The 16,902-nt window shown below is 41.5% G+C and overlaps 1 protein-coding gene across 1 annotated transcript; it reads left to right on the top strand.

Moving 5' to 3' along the window:
* Positions 1–3,700: 3,700 nt before the first annotated feature.
* Positions 3,701–4,489, top strand: lrrc3 (leucine rich repeat containing 3). The gene has a single exon (XM_076262864.1). The coding sequence runs from the start codon at positions 3,701–3,703 to the stop codon at positions 4,487–4,489; it is 789 nt and encodes a 262-aa protein (XP_076118979.1).
* Positions 4,490–16,902: the final 12,413 nt, after the last annotated feature.

Below are 16,902 nucleotides of genomic sequence, written 5' to 3'. Positions count from 1 at the left end.
GAAATGAATTCAACATAAAAATGTACGACACTCAAAACACATAGGTCTTATTTGTATGTTAACTGCTTTTGCTTCTTGCAATGGTTCCAAGAACAGTATCTTTAGATGCACAGGATGGATAGCCTGAACATCTTAAAAACCAAGGAAATCATCCTGGACTTCAGGAAGCACAAGGCAGATCCCCCTCCCCTCATCATCAATGGAGACTGTGTAGAGAGAGTCAAAACATTCATATCCATCATCTCTGCTGATCTCAGTGGGAAACTGCTGACAATCTTTTACCGTTCCACTGTGGAAAGTCTGCTCACCTACTACATCACAGTGTGGTATTCCAGCTTCACCAATGCAGCAAAGAAGAAGTTCCCAAGGATAATCAACTCCGCACAAAGGATCGTTGGCTGCCCCCTCCCCTCCCTGCAGGGCCTCTGCAGCTCTTAGCAGAGCTAAAACATAAAGGACCATTCTGTTTCCACCTGTTTGACCTGTTGCCCTCTGGAAGGTGCTTCTGATGCATCACAGCCCGGACAGACAGACTCAGGGACAGCTTCTTTCCCACCATATCCACCCTGAACGCACACATGACCCCCCCCCCCCCTCCCCTTCTCCCTGGACTGCCCTATTACACTTCCTCTTTTTACATAGGCTATCAACATTCCATATCATACTTATGTTTTTATTATAATGTACATTTTATTTTACACTTATTTATTATAAGGGCAATTTCCTTCCTTCCTAGTTTCCTTCTTTTTTTAATTGAAATTACATCATTGAATGTGATGCACCTTAAGGGAAAGCTCTTCGAATTTCTTTGTATCATGTGTACAATTACAATAAAGGTAAACTGAACTGAACTGATTTTGGATTAAGATAATATCGACTAGCCTGTCAAAATCTGTTGATGAGTGTCATGGGTTCTTGTGATATGTAGCCTACTGTATCCCCTTCATGTTCAATACAGATGTTGTAAAGACATCCTCCATGACTGCCTTGCGTTTAGCTTGTCTAAACCACCACACTGATGCCATTGTTTCATTTGTACAATCAACAAGCTATAATGTTCTAGTCTTTAAATAACATCCGGATTTTCTCAGCTGCCCACACTAAGAAGCTAAGGATTTAAAAATAAACAATACGTTCCTTTCTTCACTCCTGAATCTTATAGTAAACATCTAAAAACAGGAACATCTGTTCTTACCTGTTCTAATTCACATGGACAATTTCGGAGCTCCGTGATATCCACCTACAGGAAGTAGGCTACACGCAGAAGAGCGCGCAGAGGTATGCGCTGCAGGTGCAGAACACGCGCTTGATGACCCTAGCTAATGATTTCGTTTTGCGAATAGCGATGTGCAGTTTATAATCAATCTATCAAGGGTTTATAAAAACAATCCTACAAGTGTAAAACGTAAATGTGCATATAACCTTTAATTATGTCAGTTCATAGCATGTTGTGTAGCCCAATCTTACTAATAAAACATTAAACCTTGGGATGTTTTTTTAAAAAGTAAGTAAGTAAACTGATCTGCATACAGGGACCATCATTTCGCAGGACGGAGAAGGGGGAGTTGCCCAATGCACTACCGTCTGCTCCCTGTCCGACAGTACGCCCAATCAGCACACACAGTCAATATCTTAACACCAGCGCTGTTTCATTCAGTTGAGTCGAGTAGCTTACACGAGAATGATACTGGACGGAACGGTTGGAGTGGCAACAAGTGCCGATTTCCGTAAATGACGTTCCCATACTGACGAGAGGATTTCCAGGTATTTAAATTAGGCTGATGTATAATATTGGGATTCATAGAACTAACTTTAAATTAGCCTACACCAGCATTTTTGTGCTGAGGGGTGACACTCACAGGAACTGCATTTTGTGTTTAAATATTAGGCTATGGATTATTCTTATTATCTGGGAAAACCACAATGGAGAAGTTGTAAAACTGTTACAGCTGTGCTTTTGTATCACTTAGGCAAACTTAATTGTGTGTGCGGTTAATTTCAAAATTGGTTTTCAGTTGGTACAGTGTAAGTCTATAGCTCGTCTAGAGGTACTGTGTATGCCAGGAGAAAACTGCTTGCTAAAAGGCAGGGATTTTCTTTTTGTTTGTAATGTTATGTTCAATTGAACTGCGGATTTGTAATGATTTGTCAGGGGTTATTTTCTCGTTTAGGATTCATGCATGTTCTTTCAGCTGTGTAATGTTTGTAAGTTTTCCCTAATAGCATACATTATTATCTACCAGGCACTGTGCTTTGATAATATTATATATAATAGATGTATAATTTAAATGAACGATTTCTGCATGTTTTCAGATCATGATTGCAGATACTGACAGACATGTCACGTAGATCTTTGTGAATAAGCCTGGTAATAAAATATAATGACAGTAGCCTATATGTTTGTTGATTTAAAGAAGAAAACAGAGGTTGTATTCAGTTTATATAATTGATGACACTGCATCTATCTTTCTCCAGTTCGATGATAGATTACTCTGAATTATTTGTTATGTCCTTATTGGTAGACATTGATTGTAGAAATGTAAAATCCTCAGAATTTCTCTGATACAATGGAGAGATAATGGAATGCATATGTGACCTGGTTTGGTTGCATTTAAGGTTAGTCTACTCAGGTTTTATATTTTTGGTGTTTAAAGATATGGCTTTTCCATTTCAGTGTTTCTTTTTCTCTGTAGAGTCAAACGTTTTCATCACCTTAGTGTCAACATGACATGAGTTAAAGCTGATGAAGTATAGAAATTATGCAGCCTGTGAAAAGAACCAACCACAAGGGGGCATAACAGTTCCAACTGGAGATCTAGATTATGGTTTTACCTTTCTGCCATTCAATCTAGTTATGCCAAAAAATTGTTTGTTGTCACCGGTGTTATATCAGAGAAATTGACGTTCAGCTTCATTCTGTTGAATGTGATGTGACAAATTAGTTAAATTCCATTTGCCTTTGCCAGTATCCTGTTAAATGTGCATAATTAGGTTTTGGATTGCACAGCCTCATAGGAATGAATTTCATTTTAAGCTGGGCCACCTCTTGGAAATGCATTGTGCTGTTACCACACAATCTTGTTATGGGTTGACTTTCATTATTAAAACAAAAGATTGTCATCATATCTTTTGAAAGAGGACAGCAGATATTCTTGTTGCTATGAATCACAGGCGAAGGATAATAATTTCAGCATCTAAAGTGATATTGCTTGGAGAGGATAAACAAATTATTATTTGGGGGATTTCGGATGTAAAATCTTTGTGAGGGAGTAGCGAGAACTATGACAACGTGCAAACAGCTAAATTGAGCAATTTCTCATTCTGTTCTCTCTCTGATTTCTAACTTCTCATGGCAGGAGGATGCAAGCTCTGATCAGCGCCTCTCCATCTTATCCCTGCTGCAGGACTCTTCAGACACTGATCTCACAATTAATATGTCTCTCCTGTCAACCTATAATACAGTCTTTTGGAATGTGATTTACCCAGTGGATAGCTGCTCTGTCAAATCATTCTCATGAATAAGACTCTGCCATTTCGAATCAGGTGTAACTAATGGAATGGAAAGCACAAACCAATCCCACAGAAAGTGAAGCTGAATTTACAAATGAATTGCCAGTGATTCCATCAATTGTGTTTTTTGTGATGGCTGCTTAATGAGGCAGAAAAAATAAGCCACATTTTGTTGGATATGCATTTCCTTATGGGGACTCCTTTGCCAAGGAATTTGCTTGTCTTAGCATTCTACACCCTCACCCAAGGCTTGCTTTTTACAATGCTCTTCACAAGCTCGCTCGCTTCCACCTGCCCAAAAGGCTGCCACTGTTTGGAGCGCGGTGGACTGACAGTGGTGCAGTGCGCCTCGCGGAATTTGGAGAGCATCCCCCAGGATCTCCCCCACGACACCGTCGCCCTCTTGCTCTCCTCCAACCACATCCGCAAGATCCCCAACCAAGCCTTCAAGGACCTGCCGCGTCTCCAGGAGCTGGACCTGTCGCGGAACCGCATTGAGACGGTGGACGCCGACGCATTCCAGGGCGTGGCGGACAGCCTGCGCGTGCTGGACCTCTCCAACAACCTCATCCAGAGCGTGCCCAAGGAGGCCTTCGCCCGGCTACACGCTCGCATCCGGCTGTCCAACAACCCGTGGCACTGCGAGTGCACACTGCAGGAGGTGCTGCGCGAGCTCCAGCTGGACCCTGAGACGGTCAACGAGGTCAGCTGCCACACCTCCGTGCTGGAGGAGCACGCCGGCAAGCCGGTCATCCAGGTGCTCGACTCTGGCATCAACTTCTGCAACTTTCACCACAAGACCACAGATGTGGCCATGTTCGTCACCATGTTCGGATGGTTCACCATGGTCATCGCCTACGTCATCTACTACGTCCGGCACAACCAGGAGGATGCTCGGAGACACCTCGAGTACCTGAAATCTCTGCCCAGTAGCTCACAGATAAGCAAAGATTTTGACACAATCAGCACAGTGTTATAGCACCTGTGTTTTCTGCTCTTCTTCCTCTGGACTTAATATATTTGGATTGTTGACTTTTCTAACATAATTTCTGGCACAGTTTATCACACAACTGCAAGCCTTAAAATCAGTAAGGGAATTTAACATTTTCTTTGACTACACACAAAAACAAACATCAAACAAACATATTCGTCACACACTAGGACTGCCCTTTGTGTGAAATATTAAATCATGTAGGCCTGAACAGACTCAATGCAGCATTTATGGAATTTAAAATGAAAGCCCAAGAGAGGGATTATCTATACTTTCAGGTTTTACCACCATTCATATTTTTATCGTTGAGATTTCATTCTCCTTAGCAGGTGTTAAATCCTTATCAGTTGCCATTTGTTAGGTACCTAACATATGAATCAGATGAATTATTTGGGGGGAAAGGGAATATTGATGCTGTTGCCTGATTAAGTTGCTGTTAATTCAGTCATCCATAAATAATATGAATTATATTATATGAATTATATGAAATCCTTACCGTGTCTTTGATAAGCATACTGCCACTGCCAAATCCTTTGTCATCGAAATTCAGCACAATTTCTTGCCTCGTTAAGGCGATAACATAAAATCTCAAGTCCATTTTTGTGTGCCCAAGTGCCTACATACTGCTACCTTTACACCTCAACACTGTGTATCAGCCTTTACAGCTGTTAAAGCAACCTCGCTCCCATTTGTCCCTGTTAGATTCCATCACAACCAACACTGTAACTGTGGCTTGAACTACATGCTCGTGTTTGTCTTCCTCTTGTGCTTGAATGTGAGATAGATTTTATTTCACAGATCCTCTTCATGAATGTTTTATGTTGAACTCGCCCCTCTTCCGAGTTGTTATATCATGTCTGTTATGTTATCGTCTGTATCTAGAGATTTGTGCCACACAGGCACTCGGCAGGTTTTGATTGTAGGAAGAGGGGCTCTTTCAATGTGTTGTTGGCAAAAAAATTGAAGGGGACCTTGTGGGATGAAGTGTTAACTTTTTGAATGTATTGTAAGCAGAAACCGTGGGAGCTGCAGAGTTTTTTGACTGCAACTGTCATTCTTCTTTCCCTCAGCTTTGCAGAGTAGCTTTACTTCCTATTGTTTTCTTGTGTGAACAGCACATTTCCATGCTTGCGGTTTTCTGTGGCAGTAGCTGTCTTCTCATGCTTTTTTGCGCGTGTACATGTAACCATTACTAAATAAATGCTCCAAATTAAGTGTGGAAGCAGAAATTATGTATTCCACTGAAGTTTGCAACGTTCTGTCATTATTCTCTTTTTGCCACATCGTACATGCACGCAGGGGATGTGGCACAAATGCAATTACCTGGAACATTATACAATCCCTCTGTGTTTCTGTCAGCCTCCAACAAATTATTCCAATTCCTGCAAAAACGCCTATCTGACTATTATGGATACCAGCTGCAAATATAGGGCTAAATTATTGGATCAAAGGTTATGTGACCAACTTTGTCTTCTTTCATGTATATTCTGATGAATTTCAGTTGATGAATATGTATGTGTGTGTGTGTGTGTGTTTGTGTGTGTGTGTGAATTTCTTGGTAAGATTTATTTGTACTGATAGGAGTCTCTTCAAGAGTCAGCGCGGGTGAGCCAAACAAAATCTTATTTTCTCTCTACCATATCTGGACTCAGTGGTCTTCAGTCAGTCTGAAGTGGGAGTCCTGAGCTTTTTTGCCTTCCAGTTTATGAGCTTCGGTAATAGCAGTAGAAAAGTTGGAGCCGTAATAAATAATAGATTTCTGTCCAGGGAGAGAGAGTGTTTTCGTGTTCCTTGCAGCTCTGTTTTCTCTCCTCTGCCTTTTGTTTCCACAGACACAGACACCCTGTCCTCGGAGAATAGGTGTTTGGATTGCCTTCTTGCCCCACTGCCTTGCAGGCTGGCAATGGGGGAATGGCTCTCTGAGATCGATAGCAGATTCATTACTGTGATGGGGCTTTGGACCGCTGTTCCAAACTTCTTAAGCGCTGTTGTCTCTGGAGCTGCTGTCTCTTTTAATACGGTCAAGGTCCGATTTAACTCCCACAGCCAAACTTGCTTATTCCAGCTTCAGGTTTGATAATCAAAGTAGAAAAGAGCAAATGTTGAACGTTTTCAATGGTTCTGACATTGTGTGGTTGTCACTATATACTATACCAATAACTTAAATTGTTTAGTTATGTTTTACAATTGTTTTTTAATTGAATGGAGAAACTTTGGTCACTTTGGGCCAATGATGTGTGTATGGGAGTGTGTGTGTTCCTGTGTGTACCTGGGTGTGTGTGTGTGTGTGTGTGTGTGTCACCGTTTGTGGATAGGCTGATAGGCTGTCTAATTGTAGTTATTCCACTGGGCCTTAATAGTGTGAAATGGATGAAGGGCAACCACAGAGGATTTATGCCCTCTATTAATAGCGGCAGGATTAATGATGGGTTATGTCAGGATAATTATGGAGATATTGCACCCAGGGACAGGTATGGCTGCATCAGCCACATGTGTGTTCCAGGTCAGAGCACTTGAGGAAGTACATTGTTATGGTCGTGTCCTTTCTGTGCCAGACTGAATAAAACTGGCCCTGATAGAAATTACTGCTTTTATTCATGTCAGAAAATTACTGTTGTGTGCTATGGCACAGCGGCCATCCATCCACATACATTCTGTGCATTGCCAGAAAACTTCGGAAGGTCGGTGTTAAAGTCACATGTGGTGATGCACCAGGCGGGGAACGCCAAAGAAATAATTCCACCCCTGCTGCTGCCGCTGCTCAAAGATGTGTGCCCTTGTCTTGGCCTCTAATTACCAACCAATCAGCACTGGGCATGTGATTCCACTGTGAGAAACACTCGAGTTCTCTCTCTCACACACACACTGTGTGCATGTGCATGTGTGTGTGTGTTTTTGTGTAACGGAAACCAATTTCATCTTCATGATACACTTTCACAGAAACGTCCTCTTGTGTCCGATCCAGTGCAGCCCAGTTGGTAGCTCCGCGGTTGGCAGTAAAGAATATCCACTTGTCTCAGATCCTGCTGTGTCGCTGCCCAGATTTTTGTTGCAAGTGCAGCTGGCACTGGACAAAGTTTGACACCAACTTGTGCCCATCTCCACCAGAGCCTGCAGTCTAGACAACTGTTATGTTTTCGGCCTGTGAGGGAGCATTGGCCAGGTCTCTGTCAGCATTTATAGAGGAGAGACAAACAGGCAGTGCCCAGCAAAGCACCCAAATAGCCCTTAAGCCCTGAAGCTCCAGTGTTACCTTGCAAAGAGTTTACCCCCCCCCCACCATCTCCTCAACATCAGCATCCTTCCTAATCATCACCTCTCCATGACCTGCTCATTGCACAGCATTATACATTGCTCTCATTTGCTGCATCAGGACAATTGTTGGCTGTGCTGCAAGTTAATTTCAATTTAACTTCTATAATTGTTATATATCCAGCATATTGGCTTTTATGTCAGCATATTGCCATGCCTCCTTGCCTGGATAAATTACATTAATCAGGGAGTCCTTCTTCCCTGGCCTTTAGTGGTGTTGTGCTTGTCCTATTGACCAGGCGCATTTGGCAACATCGGTTAATTAGTCTGAAGGGGTGCACGTCAGGGAGTATGACCCCGCTCACTCGTCCCTTAATGATTGTTCTTCCTGGCTGTGGGTCCCTTTGTGCCATCTGTTCATTACGTTATCAGGACTCTTGAAATGAAAGGCCCCTGCCCCTTCGTACCGAGAACACTCACTGGGAGAGAGAGAGATATGTGGGAGAGGTGTTTCTCTTTGTTTCCAAGGTTGTGGCAATGCTGACTCCAGGGATTGTGATGTCACTCCTATTATCAATGGAGGTCGCAGTGCTGAAAGTCATTAGAATCTCGTCATGAAGCTTTTCAGGCTGTCATCTTAACAGAGAGACATACAAAAGAGCTCTACACTATTCCATTAGGCCAATTTGGAGTCATAGGGTTAGTGATTTAAATAGTGTTCATTCCTTCCAACTAAACACACTGGTAAACTTGAAACAGTATAAACCACAGCATAAAGAGTGAAATGAATATTCATCATTTAGCCTACTTCACCATTTACATTTACTGTGGTCTGTTGTATGGACAGGGTTATCATGCATTACTGCTGTTGGGGACTGAAACAACCTGAAAAAAGGTTGATAAATCAGCACCAACATTCTCCAGCACTTACTTTTCCCTGCAGAAAAAAAACACAATTCACTGCAATCCTCACTTTTCAAGCATAACCTTAGATCTGTTTGTTTTCTTTCCTCTATCCGTCTTGTGTTTCTTGTGCTGTGTCAGGCAAGCAGAGGAGTGATGGTGGAGGGGCTGCAGTCCTGACAGACTTTTGTTTTTGTGAGCTCCATTTCATTTTTCTTTATACTCTTTTTATATGCCCCCAGTAAGTTAGCGCTGTATTGCAGCTATACTGACAGTTAAGATTTCTTTCACAACTCCATCCAAGCACCTGGGCTGTCATCAGAGAAAAAACACTCTAACAATGCAAGTCAATGCCAATATTCATCTCTGAAAGTAGAGCAAAACTTGATCACACTTGCACATATGCTGATTGCGTTGGGTTGGCTATTTAGTATATTTACACACTGCAAAATGATGCTCCATGAGCAGTACTTCGCTGCAATCATGGCTTAATTCCCTAATTCCTTTCATTTGTCCTGCCTTGGCGATGTGTTTGTGTCCACGGCATCAACACTCTGACCATCAGCTCAAATCCACTCATGTGGCGAGAGCTTAGCTCTGATTGGTGGTCAGCTGCAGACGTTGGTCAGGAGGACATTAATCATATTAAGATGAGGAAGCGCATCCGTCCGCTGACTGACGGGAGGTCAGAGGCAGCGACGGCATCAGTAAATTTAGACTGCATCAATCAAGTGCCATGGCAGTCATGTGCGATGCAGCGCTTCATTAGAAATCTCCTCCCCTCATTTGTTACTCCCTTCCTTCATGGATCTCTACACTTCCAGGGGCCACCATCATATTACTATTCACTTTCATTGCTAATTGATGTGTCCCCAAGTGTGAAAGTCAAATTATTGTGCCGAAGCACAAACACGAGACGTGGTGTTTGTAATTCCTGTGGCAGAATGTGTATTGATTTTGGCCAATCATTTTGATCAGCCTTTGCTTAAGGTATTCTTGAGGCATTAGAATGAAGGCTCACTGCATACATTAACATTCCTTAAAGCTGCATTTGGAAGTCAATCTTAAAGTATCACAGGTTTAATTACACAGTTGTGAATTCAGATTGTGTATCTGATTGTCCACTCCAGGGCTGCAGTTGTTAAAGAGTTAAATAATTAAATGCCAGAGAGAGATAATAAGGATTAAGTGCACATCTGTGACTGCACTGCAAAAACTGCTTATCTAACAAAATCTCACCAAGTGTTATTAATCTTATATCAAGATAAAAAAAACTAGTTGGTATTGTTTTCAGTATAAAGAGACTTACCTAGCGCTTTCTTGTGAAAACATTTGACTTAATTTAAAAAAAAGTTTGACTTATTTTAAGACATCTCATCCTGAAAACAAGCAAATTTGTCTGCCAGTGCGTTAAGCAAATGTGTCCTAAAAACAAGCAAATTTGTCTGCCAGTGCATTGAGCAAATTTGTCTTGATAAGACTCCTTAAAAAAAGTCAAAGTGTTCTTAAATTAAGTCAAAACTAGTGCAGTGCCCGTTCAAACATGCTATTCCTGTAGCCCAATTACATGCCTGCTTTAAAAATAGGATGATAGGGAAAAACATAATTCCAGGTAAGCATTCAATAATGAATATAGGCCTACAGATAATATAATAATATAATAAATGTGAAGTGAGCAGAATTTAAGCAGCTGCATGTGACATTTTTTAGAAATCAAAATGACATAATCCTAACAGCTGTTTTGAGTCAAGGCTATATGCTTAGCCTATTGAATAACTTGATGATAGAGAAAACAAACCATTTTGTGGAATGATGCATCATATTGAATTTGCAACGGTGTGACTCAAAAACAGTCTCTGGTGGCCTATAAGTGACATCACACTCTGTCTGCCACTCGTTGCTTGTCGCTGGTTATGCTTTGCATGTGTGGCATTCTGAGACGTTCTTTAATTCGGGACCATTATCGCTCGTTTCAATTTAGGACCTTGCAGTTGGAATTGTCGTTTGTTTTTTCAAAGTCTAAAGACAGTCCAAAGTAGCCTGGGCTATTCATAAGTGACATCACACTGTCTACCACTCATTGCTTGTCGCTGGTTATGTTTTGCATGTGTGGCATTCTGGGACGTTCTTTGATTCGGGACCATTATCGCTCGTTTCAATTTAGGACCTTGCAGTTTGAATTGTCATGTGCTTATTCAAAGTCTAAAGACAGTCCAAAGTAGCCTGGGCTATTCGAAGTGTCCGCTTATTGCACATCATTTTTTACGTCATTTTGAAGAGCCACTGCATATAGCCTACCTGTGTGTGTTGGCATGTTGGCGTGTTGTTGCAAAATCCGTGGAGTTATCTTGCACTCGCTTAAGTTTTTACCCGTGTAACCTACACTGATCCAATTCTGCCAAAGCCCTGCTTCTATCCTCACTGGTAACTTACAGTCCTACAGTGCTGTGTGGGAGGGGGAGTGGCTAGCGGCGAAAGCCAATGCGTGCTTCTTTTACCGATATAGGCTATTTAACGATATCTTTTGCATTTCTTATTCAAACAACGTCAAATTCGGCAGTGCCGAATCCAGTTTTGAATTTGCAGTAAATTTCGACATGCATATGGATGTCTCCAAATTTGGGCTTTAAGTTTTGTGTGTTTAAATTGTTCCACATGATTTCATAACCAAATACAAAACAAATGTTACAAATATCGCCTAGATATTGGTAAATCAGAGGACAGCTGACTGAGTTTGTGAAAGTAGCCTATAGCCTAATGAGCACAAAATGCTAAGCATGCATCTATTTGAGTTTCTTAAAGCTGAGCTGTGGTTAAATTGTTCAATACATGATTTTATAACAGGCCTAGATATCTGTAAATATTAGATGATCAGATGATTTACAGTTATATGTAATATGTCATGTTTCATGTTTTTGTAATGTTTCATACAGTGGTATGTCTACTGGTCTACTGCAGTGAATAGGCTAAATAAAACGTTGATCATTTTTATATCCTACTACTGTATAGTTTACTTTGGCCTTGGTGCCCTGACATGTGGCCTTTGTGCCCCCCACCAAATATGCCCAACTGAAGGCCAAGTGGCCTTGCCCCCAGAATGGTGAAATTCCAAGCCTGGCGCTAGGTAAGTCTTTTCATACTAAAAGCAATACCAAATAGATTTTTTAATCTTAATATAAGATTAATAACACTTGGTTAGATTTCATTTTTTGCAGTGTGTGCATTTGGAAGGACACAAGAATAACTTTCTTCATAATCCACACTCTTAAAAAAAAAATACAGCTACTGATACAAACCAGCACAGCTCAAGGCTGGCCAATTCCATAAAATCTGGCTTCCAATCATTTTAGGTAATTACATTCATTCTGCAGCCAGACCTGGTGTATCTCCAAGGAATAAATCATTTGGAAAAAAAACTCAACCATATGCTTGCCTGACATATCATTGCTGATGAAAAGCAAAAAACCTTGCTCTGAGATGGTGTGCTGCATCCAGCGATCCCACCTCTCGTAGCATTATGGGCACACCTCACATGAGAGGGAAATGGGAAATGGCCGTGCTGCTGTGTGTGTATGACAGCAACCTGTTTGCATAGGGTGGGATTTATGATTTCATTTTTTCAGTATTAGACACCTTCAGCTAAAAAGCAGGGGGAAAGACAATGTATACCTATCTATTCCCTACATGGCAATAACGGAGACAGTACAATAGCTCGATGGTGTTTTATGCCCCCAACGTTGTCTTCCAGGCAGCGCTGCCTGCCACCTTAAAGGCACCTAATCCTAAACTTAACCCCAACCCTAACCCTAGTGCCTTCCAGGCAGCGCTGCCTTAAAGACAACTTTGGGGGCATAAAATACCAAGAAACAAATAGAATAACTGAGATAGGCAAAGAGTGAGAGAGAGATAATCATGAGTTAATATTCAGTCCTTCAAGGCTGTTTGCAGTTGTGGCTACAATTGAGATCACTCTGAGTAGGTTGCTTTGGGACGGGAATATTGCCACATAAAGCGTCTGTCAGTCAGCTCTCTGACTCTCACTCAACAGATTTAGTTGGTAACACTTTACTTGACGGGTGAGTTCATAACACATTCATAGCAACTGTCATAAACTGCACATAAAGCATTCATAACTGTTTCATGAGACATGACTCAACATTCATACCAAACCTTTCATGAATGTGGAAGACATAACGACGACAACTTGTCAAAATAAAAGTCCAACAATCGCAAAGCAGCATTGCCGTTTTTCTCTCCAGCCTTTGTAAATATTTCATGAATATCTTATGAAGTCCACATAGTCTTTACTATACGAGTTGTGAAGTATTCGTAATCACTGACTTTAACACTGGGAGGTAAACTAGCCTACATTCAGCTGACCCATATTTGTGTAACCTGGAAAGGTTGGACATTCCCAGTAGCAAAAGATGAGAAATCATCTGCAAAGGTTACATCGTAAAACAAATACATTTTTATAAAACCAAAATTATTTGCTTGACCATGTTCTGTCTTTTTGGCACTGTAGCCCATTGACTCAGATGTGACGTGATCAGGTAAGAGGTTTGGAACAAAAACGGCAATGCTGCTTTGCGATTGTTGGACTTTTATTTTCACAAGTTGTCGTCGTTATGTCTTCCACATTCAAGAAAGGTTTGGTATGAATGTTGAGTTATGTCTTATGAAACAGTCATGAATCCTTTATGTGCAGTTTATGACAGCTGCTATGAATGTGTTATGAACTCACCCGTCAAGTAAAGTGTTACCTAAAAGTTATACAACCTTACTCTGTTTCAGTAATTTTGGTTGGTCTATTGTATTGATGGTCCACTCAAAATGAAAAAAGGGCCTCGAGACAAAACAAGAAAAAGCGAATGAATGAACAAAAAAACATATTAGTGTTGATGTCAAATACCTTAGAAAAAAAACAGCAAGACGTCTGCAGATAGCCATATGAGACTTTCTCTTTCCTATCTTGTAGCTTTTATTTGTCAGGACATTTTGAGTACAGTAATATGCCTGCAGGCTACTTTTACAGCATTGCTTCAGGACACTTAATTCATCATTACATGAAATATTTTGGATCTTTTTTCCCTTATACTTCCTTCTTGCTCTATTGATGTCCGTCACTGATAGAACTCTTGGTGAGAAGAAAGGAGCCGTTGAAAGAGTTTTTTCCGTTTTGCTTCGGACCATTCCTCCTGTAGCACAGGGTTAATTTTGCCCCACCTGCCTTGTTCAGTTCCTTCATGGCTCTGACAGTTTCTATTAGGAATTATTTATTCTGCGCGGGTAGCCCATTTAATTGTGCCAACTCGAGGAATAAGATAGCAATTGAAGAGCTCTGTTGCTTCACTCAGTTGGCCCATTTTTGTGGTCCACTGCAAGTACATAACTTCACTACTCATCAATGGTTTGATGTGAGCTGAAACTGGTGTTTTCCACCTTTCTAAGTTGAGAAACAAATCGGTAGTCTTTCCACCCAGAGCATTATAGGTCCACAAACCCCGGGGAGCTGAGATTTGTAGGAGAAAGAAACCATGTGCTCAGACACACTCACTCACTCTCTCCATGCCCTAGAACAGGACTGTGTTCATCAGGCTTGTCAGCATAAATAACTACTCTGTATATTCCTGCTGATGGATTAGACCTTTTTTGCATTTGTTTGGATTCCTTTGTGTGGCGTCAGGTTTTTTTCACTATGTCTGTTAGACTTTCATGGAATATTACACAAATATTCATGAAGCTTTGCAGACAAAAATATACATTCCACTATGGAAAAAGTTGAGAACAACTATGATTAGGGGATGAATTTGTCCACGAGGTTGACTGTTGAGTACTCCCAGTCCATTTTAAAGAAAAATAAATCAGCTGGCATTGGTCGGTTTAGCTCTTGACTTAAAAGTGCAACAGCCCATCTCCCTTTGCATTTAGTGTTATTGATATAGGTTAATCAATCAATTTGTATGTTACTGATGTAGGTTAATCAATCAATTTGTATGGTAGAGTTTAAAGGAGAGATTATTCTACCTCATCCATTTTTTACACCTGTGTTAGGTTTATTCTTTCAAATTGAGTGGTTATTTCATAGAGTTTGAAATAGCAGTAGAGTAGAAGACAGACCCAATAATGAGGAAAAACAGGAACAATGGATCAGTTCCTCGAACCGTTCAAAGCTAATGAAACCTTGGGAGGACATTGTTCTGTTGCTTTGGGGACATGGCAATGTGTCCTCGAGATCCCAACTCCAGTTGATGGGCATCTTGGGCCTTAATGAGACCTTTTCTATCTTTTCAACCCATACTGTAGTTGTCCACTCTTTCCTTTAGAGCAAAACACATGTGAACTTTATGCGATGCAAGTGTAGCAGGGCGAGGTTTTTTTTGAGGACGGCGGCACTAACAGCCAATCACTGTAGCCAGACTACGCCACCCTGGGCCTAGCACCCAGAGAATGAGTTAAGAGAACACACAATTGCACACAGGTTCGTATACACGAGGCAGAGACGTGAATTCCAGGGAAAACATGACCAAGTTTATTGAACTGAAGCCAGGGAAAAGGAAGTGGGGGATAGCTGCAAAAGAAGACTAATGAGTTAGGAAAGTACAAATATTTGCTCTTTCACTTTAAAATGTGATCACAACTAACACAGGTTCCATAGGGGAGGTACGATGGAGCAGGATGAGCAAGGCAGAGGCTTACCTGGGGGAGACAGACTACTGATAATGTGCCCTAGAGCCCACACACATGAACATGCACAGCAAGAAAGCTCAAATAGTAACACTGCAGACCACAGCAAACATTCTGATAATTCACACCAAAATGTGCATCTGATTCTGATAATTCACACCAAAATGTGCACCCCCACTAAGTGACTGACCAGCCTCCTGCCAGCGAGAACCCTGCCTGCCAAATTAACAAACAATTGAAAGTTGTTGCTCCCAGACTATATGGATAGACAGACACTTGATAACTAAGATAAAAGTAAAGTAAAACAAAAGGGTACAAGTACAATGCAGGCAGTTGCCAAGTGCAAGCAAAGCTAAACAGAAACCAAACACAACTTAAGACAAGAAAAGACAAGACAGCAGCACGACCTACGCTGAGGGTAACGCGGATGGAAAAGCCGTGCTACCTGGAAGACAAACAGAATACATCAAACCTGATACCATTTCCCCAAACATCCATTTATTTTAGAGCTATATATACCCATATTCTTCTCTATGCCAATTTTCCCACTGACAGCAGATGAGGATAGCATATACATCCATCTAGGGCTACAGAGAAATGGAGTTTAGCTAAACCAAGCACATTTTAGTCTACAGCATTAGGGCAGCAACATACCTGATGGTCGGTAGACCCCAGTGCTCAGCCGAGGGACAAACAGTGGAACCTACCGAGCCTCTTGCTGTAGAGCTCCTAAAGTAGCACATGGTGGGCCTAATTGAATGATTGGCCCCACCCACTCATTAGCAGAGGGGCCAGGAGAGACCAGGAGGAAGGAGCAAGGTCTGCCTGCTACACAAGCATTCCCACTTCATGTGCCAAATTATGAACATTATATTTCCAGCTGTGGCCTGTTGCCTCTACCAAATGTTTGGTTGTGTTCTGATTGTCGTCCTCTTCACATAAGTATAAGTATAGTATATATACTCTTTTGATCCTGTGAGGGGAAATTTGGTCTCTGCATTTATCCCAATCCGTGAATTAGTGAAACACACACAGCACACACAGTGAGGTGAAGCACACACTAATCCCGGCGCAGTGGAGCAGTGAGGGCACTCAAGGGCACTTCAGCCGTGCCTACTGGTCGGGGTTCGAACCGGCAACCCTCCGGTTACAAGTCCGAAGCGATAGGCCACGACTGCCCCAATAATTTGTGTACCTCGCTGGAATACAAACTCCCATTCAGACAGCAGCCTCCATAATTGTTAAGGCCTTAAGTATAATTGAATATCTAACAATGACTACGCTTCGCCAGCGTCATTAACACCCATCTGTGCCTCTCATCATATCCTCGTAAGACCCAGCAATTCATTTTTGTCCACTGTGGGGGATAAGACCTATAAGTCAAGACCCATTTATGCCATCTTGAGTCCTGCACTCTCAAGATGACATCCTGCTTTCTGGTGATGTCACGATTATACAGTATGTGTGTGATTAACAGAGCACACAAACTTTCTTTTCAAAATGGCGGACATACTGTAGCATTTTTCTGATTTTATAGTGAAAAGAGAGGTAATTGATGA

Source organism: Alosa pseudoharengus, unplaced genomic scaffold (genome assembly GCF_046254945.1).
Source record: "Alosa pseudoharengus isolate Yale_2024_CS ecotype anadromous, Long Island Sound unplaced genomic scaffold, YU_APseudo_1.1 YU_APseudo_1.1_scf_3, whole genome shotgun sequence".
Lineage (NCBI taxonomy): Eukaryota > Metazoa > Chordata > Actinopteri > Clupeiformes > Clupeidae > Alosa > Alosa pseudoharengus.
The sequence above is the reverse complement of the archived record's forward strand: the minus strand, read 5'-3'. Positions and strand labels throughout refer to the sequence as shown.